Source organism: Polyodon spathula, chromosome 15 (genome assembly GCF_017654505.1).
Source record: "Polyodon spathula isolate WHYD16114869_AA chromosome 15, ASM1765450v1, whole genome shotgun sequence".
NCBI classification, from domain to species: domain Eukaryota; kingdom Metazoa; phylum Chordata; class Actinopteri; order Acipenseriformes; family Polyodontidae; genus Polyodon; species Polyodon spathula.
The window spans coordinates 33,142,600-33,158,982 of NC_054548.1; the positions used below are offsets into that span (position 1 = coordinate 33,142,600).

At 38.3% G+C, this 16,383-nt stretch overlaps 1 protein-coding gene across 1 annotated transcript in view; it reads left to right on the forward strand.

Moving 5' to 3' along the window:
• LOC121327986 (FH2 domain-containing protein 1-like) overlaps window positions 1–16,383 on the forward strand; it is a 116,724-nt gene that overhangs the window by 18,565 nt on the left and 81,776 nt on the right. The window contains exon 3 of the mRNA XM_041272393.1: window positions 7,138–7,199. Coding sequence (XP_041128327.1) covers window positions 7,138–7,199 — 62 coding nt within the window. The remainder of the gene's footprint in view (window positions 1–7,137; window positions 7,200–16,383) is intronic.

The following is a 16,383-nucleotide window of genomic DNA, read 5'->3' on the forward strand; positions in this document are numbered from 1 at the left end:
GGAGGTGTGCACGAGGAGTGTCCACCCGCTAGAAGTGGCTTGGGGGAAAGAAATGGAAGCTACACTGCTCTGAAGAAAGTTTCTGAAGTCATGGGAGCACACATGCTCGAATTCACGGGAGAACAAAGGAAGAACCAATGTTCTGAATAACACCTAAAATCATTTTCTAAGGACCCTGCCATCTGTCCTACGAGAGACTGAAACAGTAAACGGAAGCAAAGCTGTATAGAAGAATTGCAACCAGAATAAATTGAACTACATAACATTTCAATTGCAACACATTAGCTTAACGGAATTATGCCCAGCTAGAAAACTGTCGACAACAACTAATTCTGCAAGACCTGGAGATCAACAAGTTGATCTCCATTTGAAAAACGATGCGTACAGCAAAGTGCCGCCTCCGTTGGAACTCCGGCTCAGAGAGCTGCAATGTTAATCAACACAGACTGACTTCTGTATATGGAAATCGATAAGTATTCAATATATCTAATATTAGATACTTTGACTCGAGAAAGTAACTGAAGCAAATGCTATCAAGTGAAGTGGAAACTGTTCTAGAAATAGAATATAACTTAATGTTTTGAGTGTGTAAGAAATGTGCAACTCAAAAGGAATTGCCTCGTAAATGCAGAGAATTTCATCATTGCCCCATATGAGTTAATTTGAATATATTATCTGAGGTTGATAACATATTGGTTTGGTAAATCACATCTAAACTAAATTAACACGGTAAAATGTATTTGCTAAATTAGGTACTGGAATGTTGGATTCCTTTCTGAATGGGAAGTTGACTATAGAATCAGTGAACTGCTTATTACTATTCACGCATATCTCTAACCAATACCCTTTCCTTTCTGTAATATTAGATTAGTTGTGCACCCCTTTTTTTTCCTTAAACGCTTGTTTTATATTTCTGACACGTTGTGCGGGTGTCAATTCTACATGATATCACCGAACTATTATGGTATGTCTCAGTTATTAACATTTGGACTTTCTTAAACAGTGCACCTAGAGACTAATTTATATATAAATACATTGTATACCAAAGTCCCTACATCAGATGGAAAGAAACACAAATGGATGGAGATGCAGATGGATCACTTTAGTTTACTGTAAAGCTACGTCTTAGTTGGTGCTTATCTTGGCAAGAGCCGAGTTCAAATCGCCATGATGTTTTTAACATCGGCTCTCATCTAATCTAAATCACCACAGCACACAAACTGGCAGTAATGAAAATGATGACCAGATTTCAAAATGTTACTGATGAAAACAGAGATGTGTTAGTTGAAAATCAGGAAAATGCTGCCACAAGAAAAAGAGTGATATAAATTTTCAAAAAGCTTAACTGGAAGAAAATGGAGGAAACATGAAAATTCATCAAATACTAGTATAGCTGGTTGACAACATGATGGTATACTGTTTAGCAAAGAAAGGTATTTAAAGCGACACAATATGAAAGTTACATTTACTACAGTAGCCAAATGGAGTTCACAAAAACAAAACGTTTAGTGGCAAAACCAAAAGCATTAAGGGAAGTGGTCATGTGCTACTTTTCAAGCTATTGTAAACAGATACAACTAATTATAGCAAATAAGTTACACCTACGTGTGCAATAAAAGGCCTGTAATTGTATCTCGGGCTCCTGTTGACATGGGTCGTCCACCTTCGGCCTTGTCATTTATCTTGCCGCAAGAGTTTATTTCTATTGTTGTTATTGATGTTCAATTGATTTTTTTAACTGCGTTTTGTCACGAGTAACATTTAAAAAGAAAAAAAATAATTTGTTTATGTTATGCTTGGGGGCGAGCAGTGATTAGTTTTAGTGAACTAGTTTTGCCGTAGTTAAGTCAGTTTTATTTGTAGCTTCTGTTGTTATTGTGGACTATATGGCACTGTAGTTGCTGTTCTGTCTCAATGGTAGTGCTCTGTGTTTATTCATTTTTAGAAAGGGAAACAGTTTTCAAATGTGACAGTGCAGGTGCTGTGAAACTCGGGGAAAGAACAGAAATGCAGCACTGTGGCTGAAACACTTGATATCAGTGGTCCTGGAGAGACCCTATCCTGCAGGTTTTCTAGGTGTCTTTGTTATCTGTGGCTAACGATCTGGAACACCTGTTAATCTTGACTAATTAAGCCAATAATTGGTGCAATTAAGTAACTGAGGACTCTGTTGATATGAAAACAAGCAGGCCAAGTAGCTCTCCAGGACTGGGTTTGAAGACCACTGTTTTATAGCTGTGGCTCTGTGTTCAGAAGGACCGTTTGGGACAGTTCAGGCTTTAACTCACAAAGCAATGCATTCTAATACATTTTACCTGTCTTAGGTACCATTCATTCCTTTAAGGGAAGCAGGACTATGCTTACCAGAATGCATTGGGTTGTGAGCTGAAAAGCCTGAACAGTCCCGCTGAACACGGAGCCATATAGTCACCTTAGCAGAGTCGTTCTCGGCATGAGAAGGGATGTTGGTGTGGTTCAGTTGTGTGTACCATGTGAAAGATTTCTGGGGGCGCTCCTGGATCTGAAATTAATAACATACAGAAAGAAAGTCATACAGAAGAGAGCCTCCATATAGGCTACCTTGATTGATACATCCAATAGCTTGTGTTAATGAAGATCCTTGGCACTATTAGGCAAATGTTTTTCTGTATGTAAGCCTGTCTACACTATCTTTCAAACATCTTCACCTCTGGACATATCCCTGGTTCGGACCACACACTTTAACCCTTAGCGGTCCATTTATTCAGCGCTTGTCAGGCGTGTCATTTTTTTTAGCATAAAACAGGTTTAAAAGGCATTTAATCGCCAAAGGACACTTAGTACTGCATCTCCAGGCAAACCCCACCCCTTCTTCACTGTATTTTTCACATACCTCTTTATAGTCGTGCATACCGTTAAAATGTGTGATCAGGAGAGGATTTATCACCAAACTCCTCAATAATGCAATCTAAGTCATTATTTTATTACTATAGCATCTCCAAAACCTCTGTAAAGTTCTGTGATATTCTTTGAGTGCTGGATGCAGAAGCAGCTATCCTTTATATATGCCCGTATTATCTCTGTAGTGCATGGGGCTATGAGATACGCCCTTTTCTTTCGGCTTCATCCAGCTCCTATAGGTCTCACTTGGTCATTGAAAGATTTCCTCTGCTTTTTCCGGAGAAAAATGACTAGAGACCTGTGCTTTCACGTCTTTTTGATGATGTCTGACAGGTCCGACTTCGGACTGAAAAGGGAAAATTGTAATGCCGGACCTGGTCCGACATACATAGGGCAACAAAGGGTTAAGATAATGTCCATCATCTTTGATTTATTAGTGTTGTTTAAAAATCGTTACTTGTTGTTTTTGTTCACAAGTAGCACCTCATCTTAAAATAATAATAATAATAATTTTTTTATTGGGTCTATATTCTGTGTAACTTCCATTTTTTTCTTTCTATGTCCTCTCTCTCTCCACAGCCTCTTACAGTAACTGTCTAAAATGCAAAACTACCTGTAGATATTTTCTGTTGAAACCATTTGAATGGCAAATGCTTAAACTGCATTCAGTACAATGCAAATCAAATAGGAAAACATTTTGTGACACATTAGTGATCCTCCTCACCCTTTTTAAACAGTTAGAATGCATATGCTGTCGCAGGTGGTCAGATGTGGTTTTGAATAAGCAAATCTGTAGGAGGGTTCTAACATTTCCCAGAAGGAAATGTGATACCTTTTATTGGACTAACTAAATAATTATTCAAAAGCTTTCAAGAACTCAAAAGTCTCTTCTTCAGGTGAAAGTAGGAAAGAGAGATTGATGTTTACATTTAAAGGTTGCATCAGAACTTTAATAACAAGGACCCATTTTGCATGTCATATGTATAAATTGCACATGTGGTACAGTACATGAAGAACGCTACTGAGAATGGCTATAAATAACAAACCAGACCCTTCAGCCATCCTTGCCTGTCGAATTACTTGGGGTAGCACATAATAGTTTACTAATCAAATAGACAATTTACCTCAAACTGGTAGTCGACTAATCTAGGTCACATGAGTGTGAGGAACAGTAATAATGAGGCTCTTCGGTTCACATCGATGACATCTTGGTTGTGGTTTCAGTTAACAAATTATATTTTAAAACATGAATTGCACGTCCCCCACATATTGCTGCAACAGTTTAAATAACATGCCTGTAACTTGTATTCAAGGCCTGTAGAGACATCAAGCATCTGAATTGCTTGCTTAATGATCAGTACATCATAGGGGCATGTTGCAGAGCCCTTTATCTTAACCAGGCACCACCTTAATGTCTTTTACAGTAGTGAGTACTTCCCAATCGGGGCATGCTTTGGATTTTTTATAGTTGTGAATTCCTCAATTTTATTTATCGCTGTTTTAAAGGAATTGAATTATCATTAATGACAATACCTTTTATGCAATTGGCTTCCTCTGTTCAGTGGTTCTCAAACTGTGGTTCATGACCCCAAATCGGGTTGGGAATACCAGAGCAGTTTAAAAAAACTATTTTAGTTTAAGAAACAGGTATGTTAATTTTCCATTTATTTATTTATTTATTATTTATTATTATTATTATTATTATTATTATTATTATTATTATTATTATTATTATTATATTATTATTATTATTATTACTGCCACTTTACTCCATTTTAACTTCCAGTGACTCCTTTGCTCTACCTGGCTTTGAACTGGTTACCTAGAAACCAACTTGCATGTAAGCCAATCGGCACCATGCACTTCTGTAGTGTTTAGTCCAGCCTCTGACTTATTTATTTTTTTTGTTGTGAAGTGAGTTAAAGTTGCCCGATCAGCAGTAAAAAATGAAAACCCGAAAACGGGTAGATGCTAAATGGTTTGCTTTGCTTGCTTGCCTGGCAGATAGAACTGGGGAATCTGTCCTAGATGCAATCCTGCTGTAAAATGCGTTTAATAAAATCCGGTGGTTCTTTATCAAATCGACCCCTAAGAAACAGATTATAAATGTTATGGTGGCCAGCAATATATACAAATCAAATAAAATCAGTTATCCAATCTAAACTGGCAAAGTTTATTATATATAATTACACACTTCAATGGAAAGATTACACACATTATAAATACATGCCCTTAGAGTCTCTAACCGCATCACAAAAGCAAATCAAACAAGATCACTCCATCAGCTATTAACAAAATGTAATTTTTAAAGTACATTTCATCATTTTAAATAAGAGGTCAATTGAGGAATGGCTAAATCAAAACATCCAAGAAAACACAAGCACCTCTGAGATGTCTACAGTTGCTATAAGTAGTACAGAGAGAAGTACTGTCGGGCAAACTGAATGGTTTCTTCATCCAGCTCTTCCGAAGAGCACACTGCTTCTGCTGTCCAAATGCAAGGCAACTTTCCTTGAAGCATTTTTAATAACTGCCCGATATCTGGAAATATTCAAATCAATTACCAAGGAAAAGATTATTATTGTCATTACAATTGCAGTTTTTTTTTCCTATCTTTATCATGTAAGCATTTCTTTTTTTCACAATCTTTTGTTCTGTTTATTCAATAAAAGTATACAGTTTCAAAATGCTGTTTTGTACTCATTTTATAGAGAAGATTGTTGTTATGGAGGACTGTATTTTTTAGAACGTTCATTTTAGAGTGCTTATGTGGAAGGACATGTGGGGAAAAAAAGGAAAACCTAAATACAGTTAATCAATAAACATTATAGTTAATTGTGCTGTAACATTTAACTAGTAAGCAGTAAGACCCACCATAGCGGGCATTATCGGGTATTATATGACTGTTTTGGTTGCAACAGCGTCCTGGCCGTCTTGGGCCCAATTACCCAAACCGTCATACAATGCCCTCTGTCTGGGGTCTTATTGCATACATATACAGTGAATACAGCAAGCTGGAAAAATAACTTTCTATGCTGTTGACTTACTATAGTAAAATAAAGTTTAGCTTGTTTTTCTCCTCTCAAAAATGCAGTTTCTACTAAATTGATTCACTTTTAATGAGTTCTTGGTGCTTTTGCATGGAGTTTACATATTGGTGTTGACTGTCCAGCAAGCAGAATGTTTAACTCCTGAGTTAATATGAACTCTGCCAGTGTGGGCCTGGTGTTCTGGTGTACATACTTTAACATCCTAGCAAGGTGAGTAATTGTATGGTAATATAGATCAGATGGATTTTAATTTGCTGATAATCCTTTCAATTATACTGTTTCCATTGTGCAATGTTTTCTTCGCTAAACAGCCCCTCCCATTTCTGTTACCATAGTGATCACAGGGCCTTTGAGTAGGTGCAGTGTGTTTCCTTTAGGTTTGAACTTGTTGAAAGGAACAAACTAACAATCCTATGGGCACCATCACTTCCCCCACATTTTAGTGTGTGTTTTTTTTGTTTTGTTTTCCCCAGTCAAGTCAATAATGATCAACGAATAACTAGAAAAAGCAATAGTTTTCACTCTTAAACAAATAAGAGTGTAGTTATGTTCTGCATTTTGGCCATAAAAATTCCATAGCAAAGCTGTTGCTTTTCCAGAGTCAAGTTGTGATAGTTGTAATGAGGGAGATTATAAAAACACTAAAGTGATGTCATCATGGGATATAAAGCATCCATCACTTTTATAATGGTTATAGTTACAAAAACAAGCAGTGAAACACTAAAGCCTATCATGGCTTCTTTCTATAATAATGGGAAACTCAAGCAAGATCAAGTATTACAGGGATTATTTTGGTAATTTCTTGTTGGTAAACTGTTCCATCATTCATAATAGTAATACTAAATTGCTTTTTGTTTTTGTGTGTTAAACATTTTTATTGTGGTAAATTCAGCCGTTTTGGACAGTTGTGTTAAGTGACTAGCTGGATATCTATTCAGATAGATATAGACATCTATAACCTGTTTAACATAGTTAACATCTGAATTGCATGTCTTAATCAAATTCCAGGTTAATACCTTCTGGTCTTCACATCCATGATTTGATCAATGCTTTTGTTTTACCAGTGTCCTAATGTGAACACCTGTTGCAGGAATTGTCCATGTTGTTTTAAAGTATTGAGGCTGTTGATATTGAACTGAATAGACCATCTATGTATTTTGTACAGAATGACTCCTCTGATACCCTGTTCTTTTTTTCACCCCCTCAGGATTCTATACTCAATGCTAAGAAAAGCATGAATATCGGTATCTTCCTGAAACAGTTTAAAAGGTGAGTCTAAATGAGTAATTTATTAAATTCAGATGTCCTCCATGCAGATTCAAGTACACTGCTTCAATCCCTAAAATCTTACGTCTACAGACACACCCTGTCTCTCTGCAGCCTCCAGTGATCAGACTTTAACTAAGCAATGTACCACATTCATGTGGGATCAGTTGTCTAAAACAGATCATGGAAACATCCCATGTTATGATTGTAAGCCATAATGTCTGTTGTAGAAACCATAATCGATTACAGTGTTCCAGTTGGAGAAGAGTTTTCATCATACAGTTATCCACCTTTCCTGAATTGTAATAATACCAACATGGCAATGAGTATAGGAGGGCGTTGATACTGTAGGGGGGTAAGGTATAGTTACATTTTACATTCCAGTTATATTTAATTTAGGAATTTAACAATTAGTAATGATTAGAGTATATAAATCATTCATGTTAGGATGTTATCCTTTGAATATAACATCAGATTTACAGGCTGTAACAAATAGTTTTAATTACCCCTTGATTTCAAGTTCTGGCCTGATGTTGATATATAAGGAAGCTTGCAATTCAGTCTATTCAGTTTCTTAAAACAATAATGATTTATAATAGCATTCAAGTAATTAGTCAAAGCAACTGCTAAATAATTAACTATTGGGATGCTCTCAATCCCTTAGCTTAAAACTGTAAGTTGCATGCAATACAATGATAACTCTTTGATAACTGATAGCTGTTCACTGCTGAAACCCCCCCTGGCGACTCAGGAAATGGAGGCTGAAACACGCGTCCTCTGAAACAGTGTTCCTGCCAAGCCGTCATTTATCGCACTGTGGATCCACAGCGAAGCCGTCAGACCTGTAGTGCTGGAGGACAACACAGATCTGAATGGCTCCACTGCAGACCTGCAGGTGCCCTATCAGCCACAGGGGTTGCAGGTGCACGGTGAACCATGGATTACCCTGCCGACCTAAGCCCTCCCTACCCGGGTGGCGCTCAGCCAATTGTGCGCCGCCCCCGGGAACCCCCAGTCACGGTTGGCAATGACATAGCCTGGATTCGAATCTGCGACTTCCATGCTATAGGGTGCATCCTGCACTCTACGCGGTGCACCTTTACTGGGGAGTTGTGATTCTTTAAAAGGCAATTCTGTTTCTGAAATATCTGATACTTTCCCACTAGTATGTGATAAAGTAACTCCTATATTATTGCATACAAATCATTCTTAAAAATGACTTGTATGCATGACAGCGAATACCATGAGTTGACAAGCGTTACAATTTTCCAGTACTATAGCAGGTAGAATAGTAACTTCTAAGATATTTTCTAAAAGAACTTGGCAATGAATACCATAAGTTGCCAAAATGACAATAGGAGCGATATCAGTTTCCTAAGGACAGATCAAATTGTACTGGATGCAATCATATTAACCAACCAAAGCAAATAATGCAATATTGCCAAAACATTTGTCCTTTTGAAATTCTGGTAATATTTGTTCACTAATTTTTCTTTTTGGTTGAATAGTCATAATATTAATAGTTTTAATAATATTACTAGAACACAACGATTCAGATCCAAGAGTATATTGTTAAAGTTATTTATTGAACATAGCAGATCTCTGGAGAGACAATCACACACGACCAATGGTGCAGTAAATTGCTCTATAGTTATGTCCTTAAGGGACGATTTTATATATATTGTTAGTACCAATCAATAGTAACTACGCAGTAAGAAATATGTTTCACAAATCAGCATGCAGCACGTAGTCATGTTAGTAAATTCACAATAACACTATTAGCATATTAACAGTTTGCATAAGAAACCTTGAACATTCTCCACAGGGGTTGCATTACTTTGTGCCGGCACTTCATCTATGTATCTTTTATTTAACCATAAGTTTTGCACACATTCCACACTTCATAATCTTCCATTGTTCTTGCACTCTTTGTTCAAGTCAGTTGCTGGTATTTTTCCATCCTCTGGTCTTAGTCTCTTCGTTGCGCAGTGCAGTTAGCCAGAAAAGCAAATGAGCTACTACAACATCCGCAGTGCACAAAAGATCAGGTGTTATTGGAGGTTAGTGGCTTTTCAAAAATGTGTTATCGTAAATTGGCTCTCGGAATCAGAAAGAGAAAAGGAAGAGAGGGGGAAAAAAAAGAATTAGAACTGAGAAATGAGCAGCTTCTTAAGTATTTAACTCCTGCAAATCAAGCCAAAAATGACGTCCTTTCACAAGGATAATTTAACAGCCTGGACAAAGACGCAGCTTTATCTCTGTTGGAAGCAGATTTGATTAAGAACATAAGAAAGTTTACAAACGAGAGGAGGCCATTCGGCCCACTGGGTAGTTGGTTCCGGACCTTCACAATTCTCTGTGTAAAAAAAAGTTCTGAATGTCCCTTTATCTAATCTCCATTTCTGACCCCTGGTCCTTGTTTCTTTTTTCACGTCAAAAAAGTCCCTTGGGTCGACATTGTCAATTTTCATATTTTGCCTCTCAATCCTTTTTTTTTTTTTTCTTCTGTCTGGCCACACATACCTTGATCATTTTGAGTAACACAAGACACTCGTAACATGTTGGAGATGGGCTGTTGCTGAGTTGTCGGCTATTCCCCTTGTGAATGACTGTCGGATTATATGTGAGTGCGCTGGTTATATTGTTATGTATGTGGTCACACAAATATTAAATTTAGACATTAGTCTCTCGGCATCAGATGTGGAAATAATTGGTCTCAAATGGTAAAAAGATACTTCAGTAACTTCCCTAATATGAGTCTCAAATGATAGATCAGGATCAAAGACCCCAAACTTTGAATTTCTAGTTTAGGTTTTGATGAGAGACTGCAAGGGTCGAGCTCATGTAATCCCACATTTCCTTTTAGTTGGTCCTGTGAGGCCACTAGCAAAACCTCTGTTTTATCTGAATTCAACATTAGAAAATTCTTTGACATCCAGTGTTTGATGTATGTAAGGCAAGTAGCTAATAACATCCAGGCAAAAGAAATTCCTGGCTTTGGGGACAAATATAGCTGGGTATCATCAGCATAGCAATGGAAGTTCATTCCATGTCTGCGGATAATGGGCCCTATCATCGATCTTCGCGCACTCCGCTCGCTAAATTTGTGCCTCGCAAAAAAAATAGTGCTTTAGCACAAAATGAGAGGTATTCCAAAACGGCACAAAGCAGTTGCGAGACATTGGAATATAGCAGTTTTCTGAGCAATTCGCAAATCTGTTTATGCGTCGCAAAAAAAAATGCGCATTTACTACCAATATAGCAACTGTACACAACAGCCAAGCGAGAATGCAGAATGATGGACAGTCACCATTAGTAATGCAACAAGCTGCTGTCATTGGTGTTGCCTCAGTATGTACTGATATGACAGCAGACGAGACCACACAATATATCCTGCAGACATACATACGGACCATTCAAATACACAATTGGCTCCATAGCTAGGCGTTGAGTTTTCAAATTAATGTACTGATAACGCCACTGTTTTATTGAATACGGACAGTATTGTATCACGAGGAGATACTATATAGATTTCTTTAAAGGCCAGTCGTACCGTGACAAAGTCTAACTGTGGTAGCACACTCTCTGATTTGTAAATGTAACAAGTTCATTCACCCAGTTGAACATCATGATTAAGCCCAGTTTGTAAGGTTGAGTGTCTCCAGAATGGATTTTTTTTTTGTAAGAATAATAATTAATTCTAAATACGCTCCTAAAATGTTAATTGTAGCCTACTGTGATTCCTCAGTAAATGAACAGTCTCTGTACAATAAGCAACATCGACATTCAGCAGAGTGGACAGCTGCATAAAAACGGCCAGAAATTAACAGAACTGTTTGTCCTGCCTCAGCTAACTTATGATTGGACTGCTGCAGAGAAAGTACAGGTCTTTGATTGTTTGATCGTATCACCGGTCTGACTTTAGGAAAACGTTAGCATGCCTTTCACAGCAAGAGTGGCCTGTCGGTGATTGGCTCTCTGAAGTGCAGCTGCCCACCCCTCACCTGTAATGCACAGCAACCTATGGAACAGCCAAATAAAGTAATGGGCCACAAGATGGGTGTATGACGTATTTATACAATTAATTTACAGATGTGTGGCAACACACAGCAAAGGTAATAGGCAGGACCCCCCTCCCCTCTTCATCCTTCTCTCAATCTTCATTTCCATAATTTGAAGGTACACGTTGGATGCCGGTATGCCTGTGGAGCAGTGAAGAACACATATAACTGTATATGTAAACACACTACCGCTGTCCATCATATCAGTACAATACTCGGTGATAAAACACATAACTGATCCCCCCCCCCCCCCCCCCTCATGCTTTGTATAGGTTCCCAATTCCAGAGTCGACTGTTACTCTGACACTATTTGAGCCAGCAGTGCTCAGTTAATGGAACTAGCGCATCATAATTATCGCGCAGATATTGATATATTCAGACAAATTAGGGCTTTTGCCCAATTCAAATTTGATTGAGCTATGTGCCTATTTTAATGTCCACCTAGAATACATTTGCATCACATGTTTCTAATTACCAATGCATTACCATTTGCTAATAGGACCATATTAAAGGAACAGAACAAGCATCTGCACAACAAGGAAGGCAGTGTGCTGGACAGGGTTAATGCATGTTTTCACACTTGTCTGTTGGGCATGGGAATACGTTATAAACGTCACTATGATATGAACATATATATGTTATTATGGAAACAAAGGCTTGTTGCTTGTATGCTTTTGCCGCAAATTGACTATGGTATATAGGTTTGCATCACCATCAACTTTAGGTAAACTGGACTCGCTATATCATGCAGCATTGAGGTACAATACAAATACAAGATTTAATACTCATCATTGTATATTATACGATTTGGTAGGCTGGACTTTGGCTTTACACAGGTTGATGCACTGGTATATTTTGGTATATAAGGCTATTCAATGTAAATGTTATGAATATACTTATTTAAATGAATACCTTATAGCTTCTCATAGTAACCATAGCCTCAGATCTCATTCTTTTTTGCATTTTAAAATCCCAAATGTGCGTAATGAGGCTGGTAAAGGATCCTTTGCTTATTATGCCTCAAGGTCCTGGAATGAGTTCCAGTCCAAACTAAAGCTGCAGACCCAGACATCTTCATTGCAATTTAAGAGTAAACTGCATGATTTCGTGACTGAGAGCTGTAATTGTTTTAAATAGTTCACTACTTTTGTGTATTTTGATTATTGTTCTGAATGTGATTTGCTTGTGTCTTAATTGTATTTTATTGTGTACTTGTTCTTGTTGTCCGATTTAAACTTGCTGCTACTTGCTTGGCTAGGTCTCACTCATAAGAGGTTTTAATCTCAGTGTGACTACAAGGATGATAACTAACTAACTAACTAACTAAATAAATATTCTTATGTATTATAGATTAAACAACAAAAACTTGTGTGTCTTGAAAAAAAAAAAGGTTTTCTGAATAAAGTGTCTAGAAGGGCTAGTATTCTGATAGTATCCTAATACTAAGTGGGTATTCGGTATCACGTTTTCAGAATACTGGTTCCAGAATACGGATGGATTCATTCGGAATACCCTGTTTACATGGCATGGAATAGCTATTCAAATTTCCACCTATTCAGAATGCAACTGGAACAGGTACCTGGATAGCAATATGGGTGCAGTCAATTGCACCTACCTCACTCGGCAGGTGCGCAACCTCATAAAAACCCTGCATTATCTCAGTGTTTGCTCTGGTACTGGGGAATTTAATGTGTTCCTCGGCAAGTGGCAGCAACGCGGTTATGAACCGGTCGAGGTGGTGGGACACGGCTGACTGGGTGATCCCCACTGTATCACCTGGTACCTTCTGGAAGGTCCCGGTAGCCAGGATACACATACAGACAGACGCTACCAATTGCTCAGACAAAGCATGACTGTACAGGTTTGTTCTGGCCAGGTCATCATGCAGCATGTGGCATAGATGAGTCAAGACGATATCTGGACACGATTTGCTCATTGCTGAGCTCCTCTGTGTGTGCCGTGGCCGGTGCACCCTTTCAGCATATCTTCGCTATGTCGGGGTTGCTGTTGCTGAGTGTACCTTGCATGATTCACATCCACATGTCGGTAGCATGCAGCGTGCCCGTCGACGTTTCCCATTGTTGTCTGTTTGTAGTCAGTGCTGGAATGGTAGTGTGCGCGGAGTTAATGCAGTCCTTTTACAATCCTTGTTCTGCGTGTCACAAACCTGGTTTTGTGCTTGGCGCGTAGCTTCGAATATACCAGGATCACTCATATTGTCGGCCACTCCCCCCCCCCCGTATTGCGCGATGCATGCATTTTATTTCTGCACAGCGTGGAATGGATTGTGACGCGCAAAAGGACGTTTTGAATATGGCAACTTGGCACAATTTCGGCGCAACTGCCATTTGAGATGCTTATACCCCTCTGTGAGGTGTATAAACCTTTCGAATATCGGGCCCAATGTCACCTAATAGTTGCATATATAATGAAAACAGCAAGGGACCTGAAACACCACAGACAACTTCCGATAATGCTGATTTTTACCTCCCCAATAGAGACAAACTGAAATCTTTCAAAGATAAGGTTTGAACCAGGATAGAACAAGACCAGGCAGTCATACTGTGTTTTCAAGACAATTCAGTAGGATGGAATGGTCTACAGTATCAAAGACAGCACTTAGATCTAGAGCTTATCAGCAGATCGTTCACTAGGGCCATCTTGGTGCTATGTGTAGCACAAAACCAGACTGAAACTTCTCGAATATACAATTTAAGAGTTATACTTTTTTGTAATTGAATTGCAACAACTCTCTTGAACCTTATTTAAGAATGGTAGGTTGGAGATTAGCCTATAATTATTGAGGACCTTAGGGTCCAAATTGTGTTTCTTAAGCATAGGCTTTACCACAGCGACCTTAAGTGAACATAAGAAAGTTTACAAACGAGAGGAGGCCATTCGGCCCATCTTGCTCGTTTGGTTGTTAGTAGATTATTGATCCCAAAATCTCATCAAGCAGCTTCTTGAAGGATCCCAGGGTGTCAGCTTCAACAACATTACTGGGGAGTTGATTCCAGACCCTCACAATTCTCTGTGTAAAAAAGTGTCTCCTATTTTCTGTTCTGAATGCCCCTTTTTCTAATCTCCATTTGTGACCCCTGGTCCTTGTTTCTTTTTTCAGGCTGAAAAAGTCCCTTGGGTCGACACTGTCAATACCTTTTAGAATTTTGAATGCTTGAACTTTGAATATGGCAACTTCTTGCACAATTTCTGAACAGAACTTCAATTCTTTAGCCCATTTGTATGACATGCCTTTTAAGCCAGGAATAATTCTGGTTGCTCTTCTTTGCACTCTTTCTAGAGCAGCAATATCTTTTTTATAGCGAGGTGACCAGAACTGCACACAATATTCAAGATGAGGTCTTACTAGTGCATTGTACAGTTTTAACATTACTTCCCTTGATTTAAATTCAACACTTTTCACAATGTATCCGAGTATCTTGTTAGCCTTTTTTATAGCTTCCCCACATTGCCTAGATGAAGACATTTCTGAGTCAACAAAAACTCCTAGGTCTTTTTCATAGATTCCTTCTCCAATTTCAATATCTCCCATATGATATTTATAATGTACATTTTTATTTCCTGCGTGCAGTACCTTACACTTTTCTCTATTAAATGTCATTTGCCATGTGTCTGCCCAGTTCTGAATCTTGTCTAGATCATTTTGAATGACCTTTGCTGCTGCAACAGTGTTTGCCACTCCTCCTACTTTTGTGTCGTCTGCAAATTTAACAAGTTTGCTTACTATACCAGAATCTAAATCATTCCGTATTAGGAATGCAGAGGACCTAATACTGATCCCTGTGGTACACCCCCAATCCAGAGACCTCTAATCAGTACTTTCTGAAATCTTAACCACTCAAAGATAATGGTTTGAATCCAGCGTTCAGTTTGAGACTTTGTCAAAAGAAATCCAGGCAGTTATCATACTGTGCATTCAAGAAAAATCAATTCAGTAAAACCATGGATGGAATGGTCTACATTATAGTATCAAAGAAGTCAGCACTGTAGTTATCTAGATCGGTATTACATTATCCAGTCTGTCAGTACAACCCCTGTGTCAAGAGGGGTTAGCGGTTTGTAAATTACCTTTCATTTCTTGAGTACTATGGGAGGATGTTTGTTTAGCACCTAAACACCAGACTGAAACTTCTCGAATATGTTGTCACCTTTGTAAGAAAAGTAATATTTAACATATTTGCTATTTTTGTAATTGAATTGCAACAACTCTCCTCTTTGAACCTTATGTTAAGAATGGTAGGTTGGAGATTTCTATTTCTCTCTTGGCCTATAATTATTGAGGACCTTAGGGTCCAAATTGTGTTTCTTAAGCATAGGCTTTACCACAGGGATATAATTGTTTTGCTTAACTACGTTTTTGCTGAGTGGAACTATACCAGAGTCTCTGAAAGTGAACCATTTATCTTTACTTTTGAGGATTTAAAAAACACTGTGGGTATTAATAACACCAAGAACATCTTTTAATAGTTTTGTAGGAATAGGATTGAGAGAGCATGCAGTAGCTCTCATGTGTTGAATTAGCTCTATCAGTTACTGTAAGGTAATCAAAGAAAAAGCCCCCATAGTAGTGTAGTGAAAAAGATTAAGCTGACAAATGGTTTTTGATTCAAAAACACTTTATATACAAGAAAGGTATACCTCCAATACAATCATATAAGCACGAGATTTAAACTGACTTCGGACGAGACCTCAGCACAGCTGAGTGCATAGGTTTGTATCAGAAAGCACAGATATCCATGGAGTCAATTCAAAAGAGATGAAAAGACTGACAACTTTACCATTTTGGGTATTTATACCTTTGTAAACAACTGTTGACTCCACTCCCATTTGTTTTACTTCTGTCCAGTGATAGGGGTTTCCACTCTATAATTGCACCTTCCCTCTGCAGGGGAAAAGGGGGGGCTACATACCACGTTGTACCTAACAGGGCACATCCATCTTGTCTTTCAGTTCCCCTCCCCCATCTCACGCTATCTCTGCTAATCTCCTCCCTTTTGGCGTTTAGCTCAGATACCCATCTGTGACTTTCAGTCGTGTTAGGCTATGCAAAACTGCACATAGCTGGTTTTGCCAATGGGAAATGAAAGAACTCAAAACTTACACAA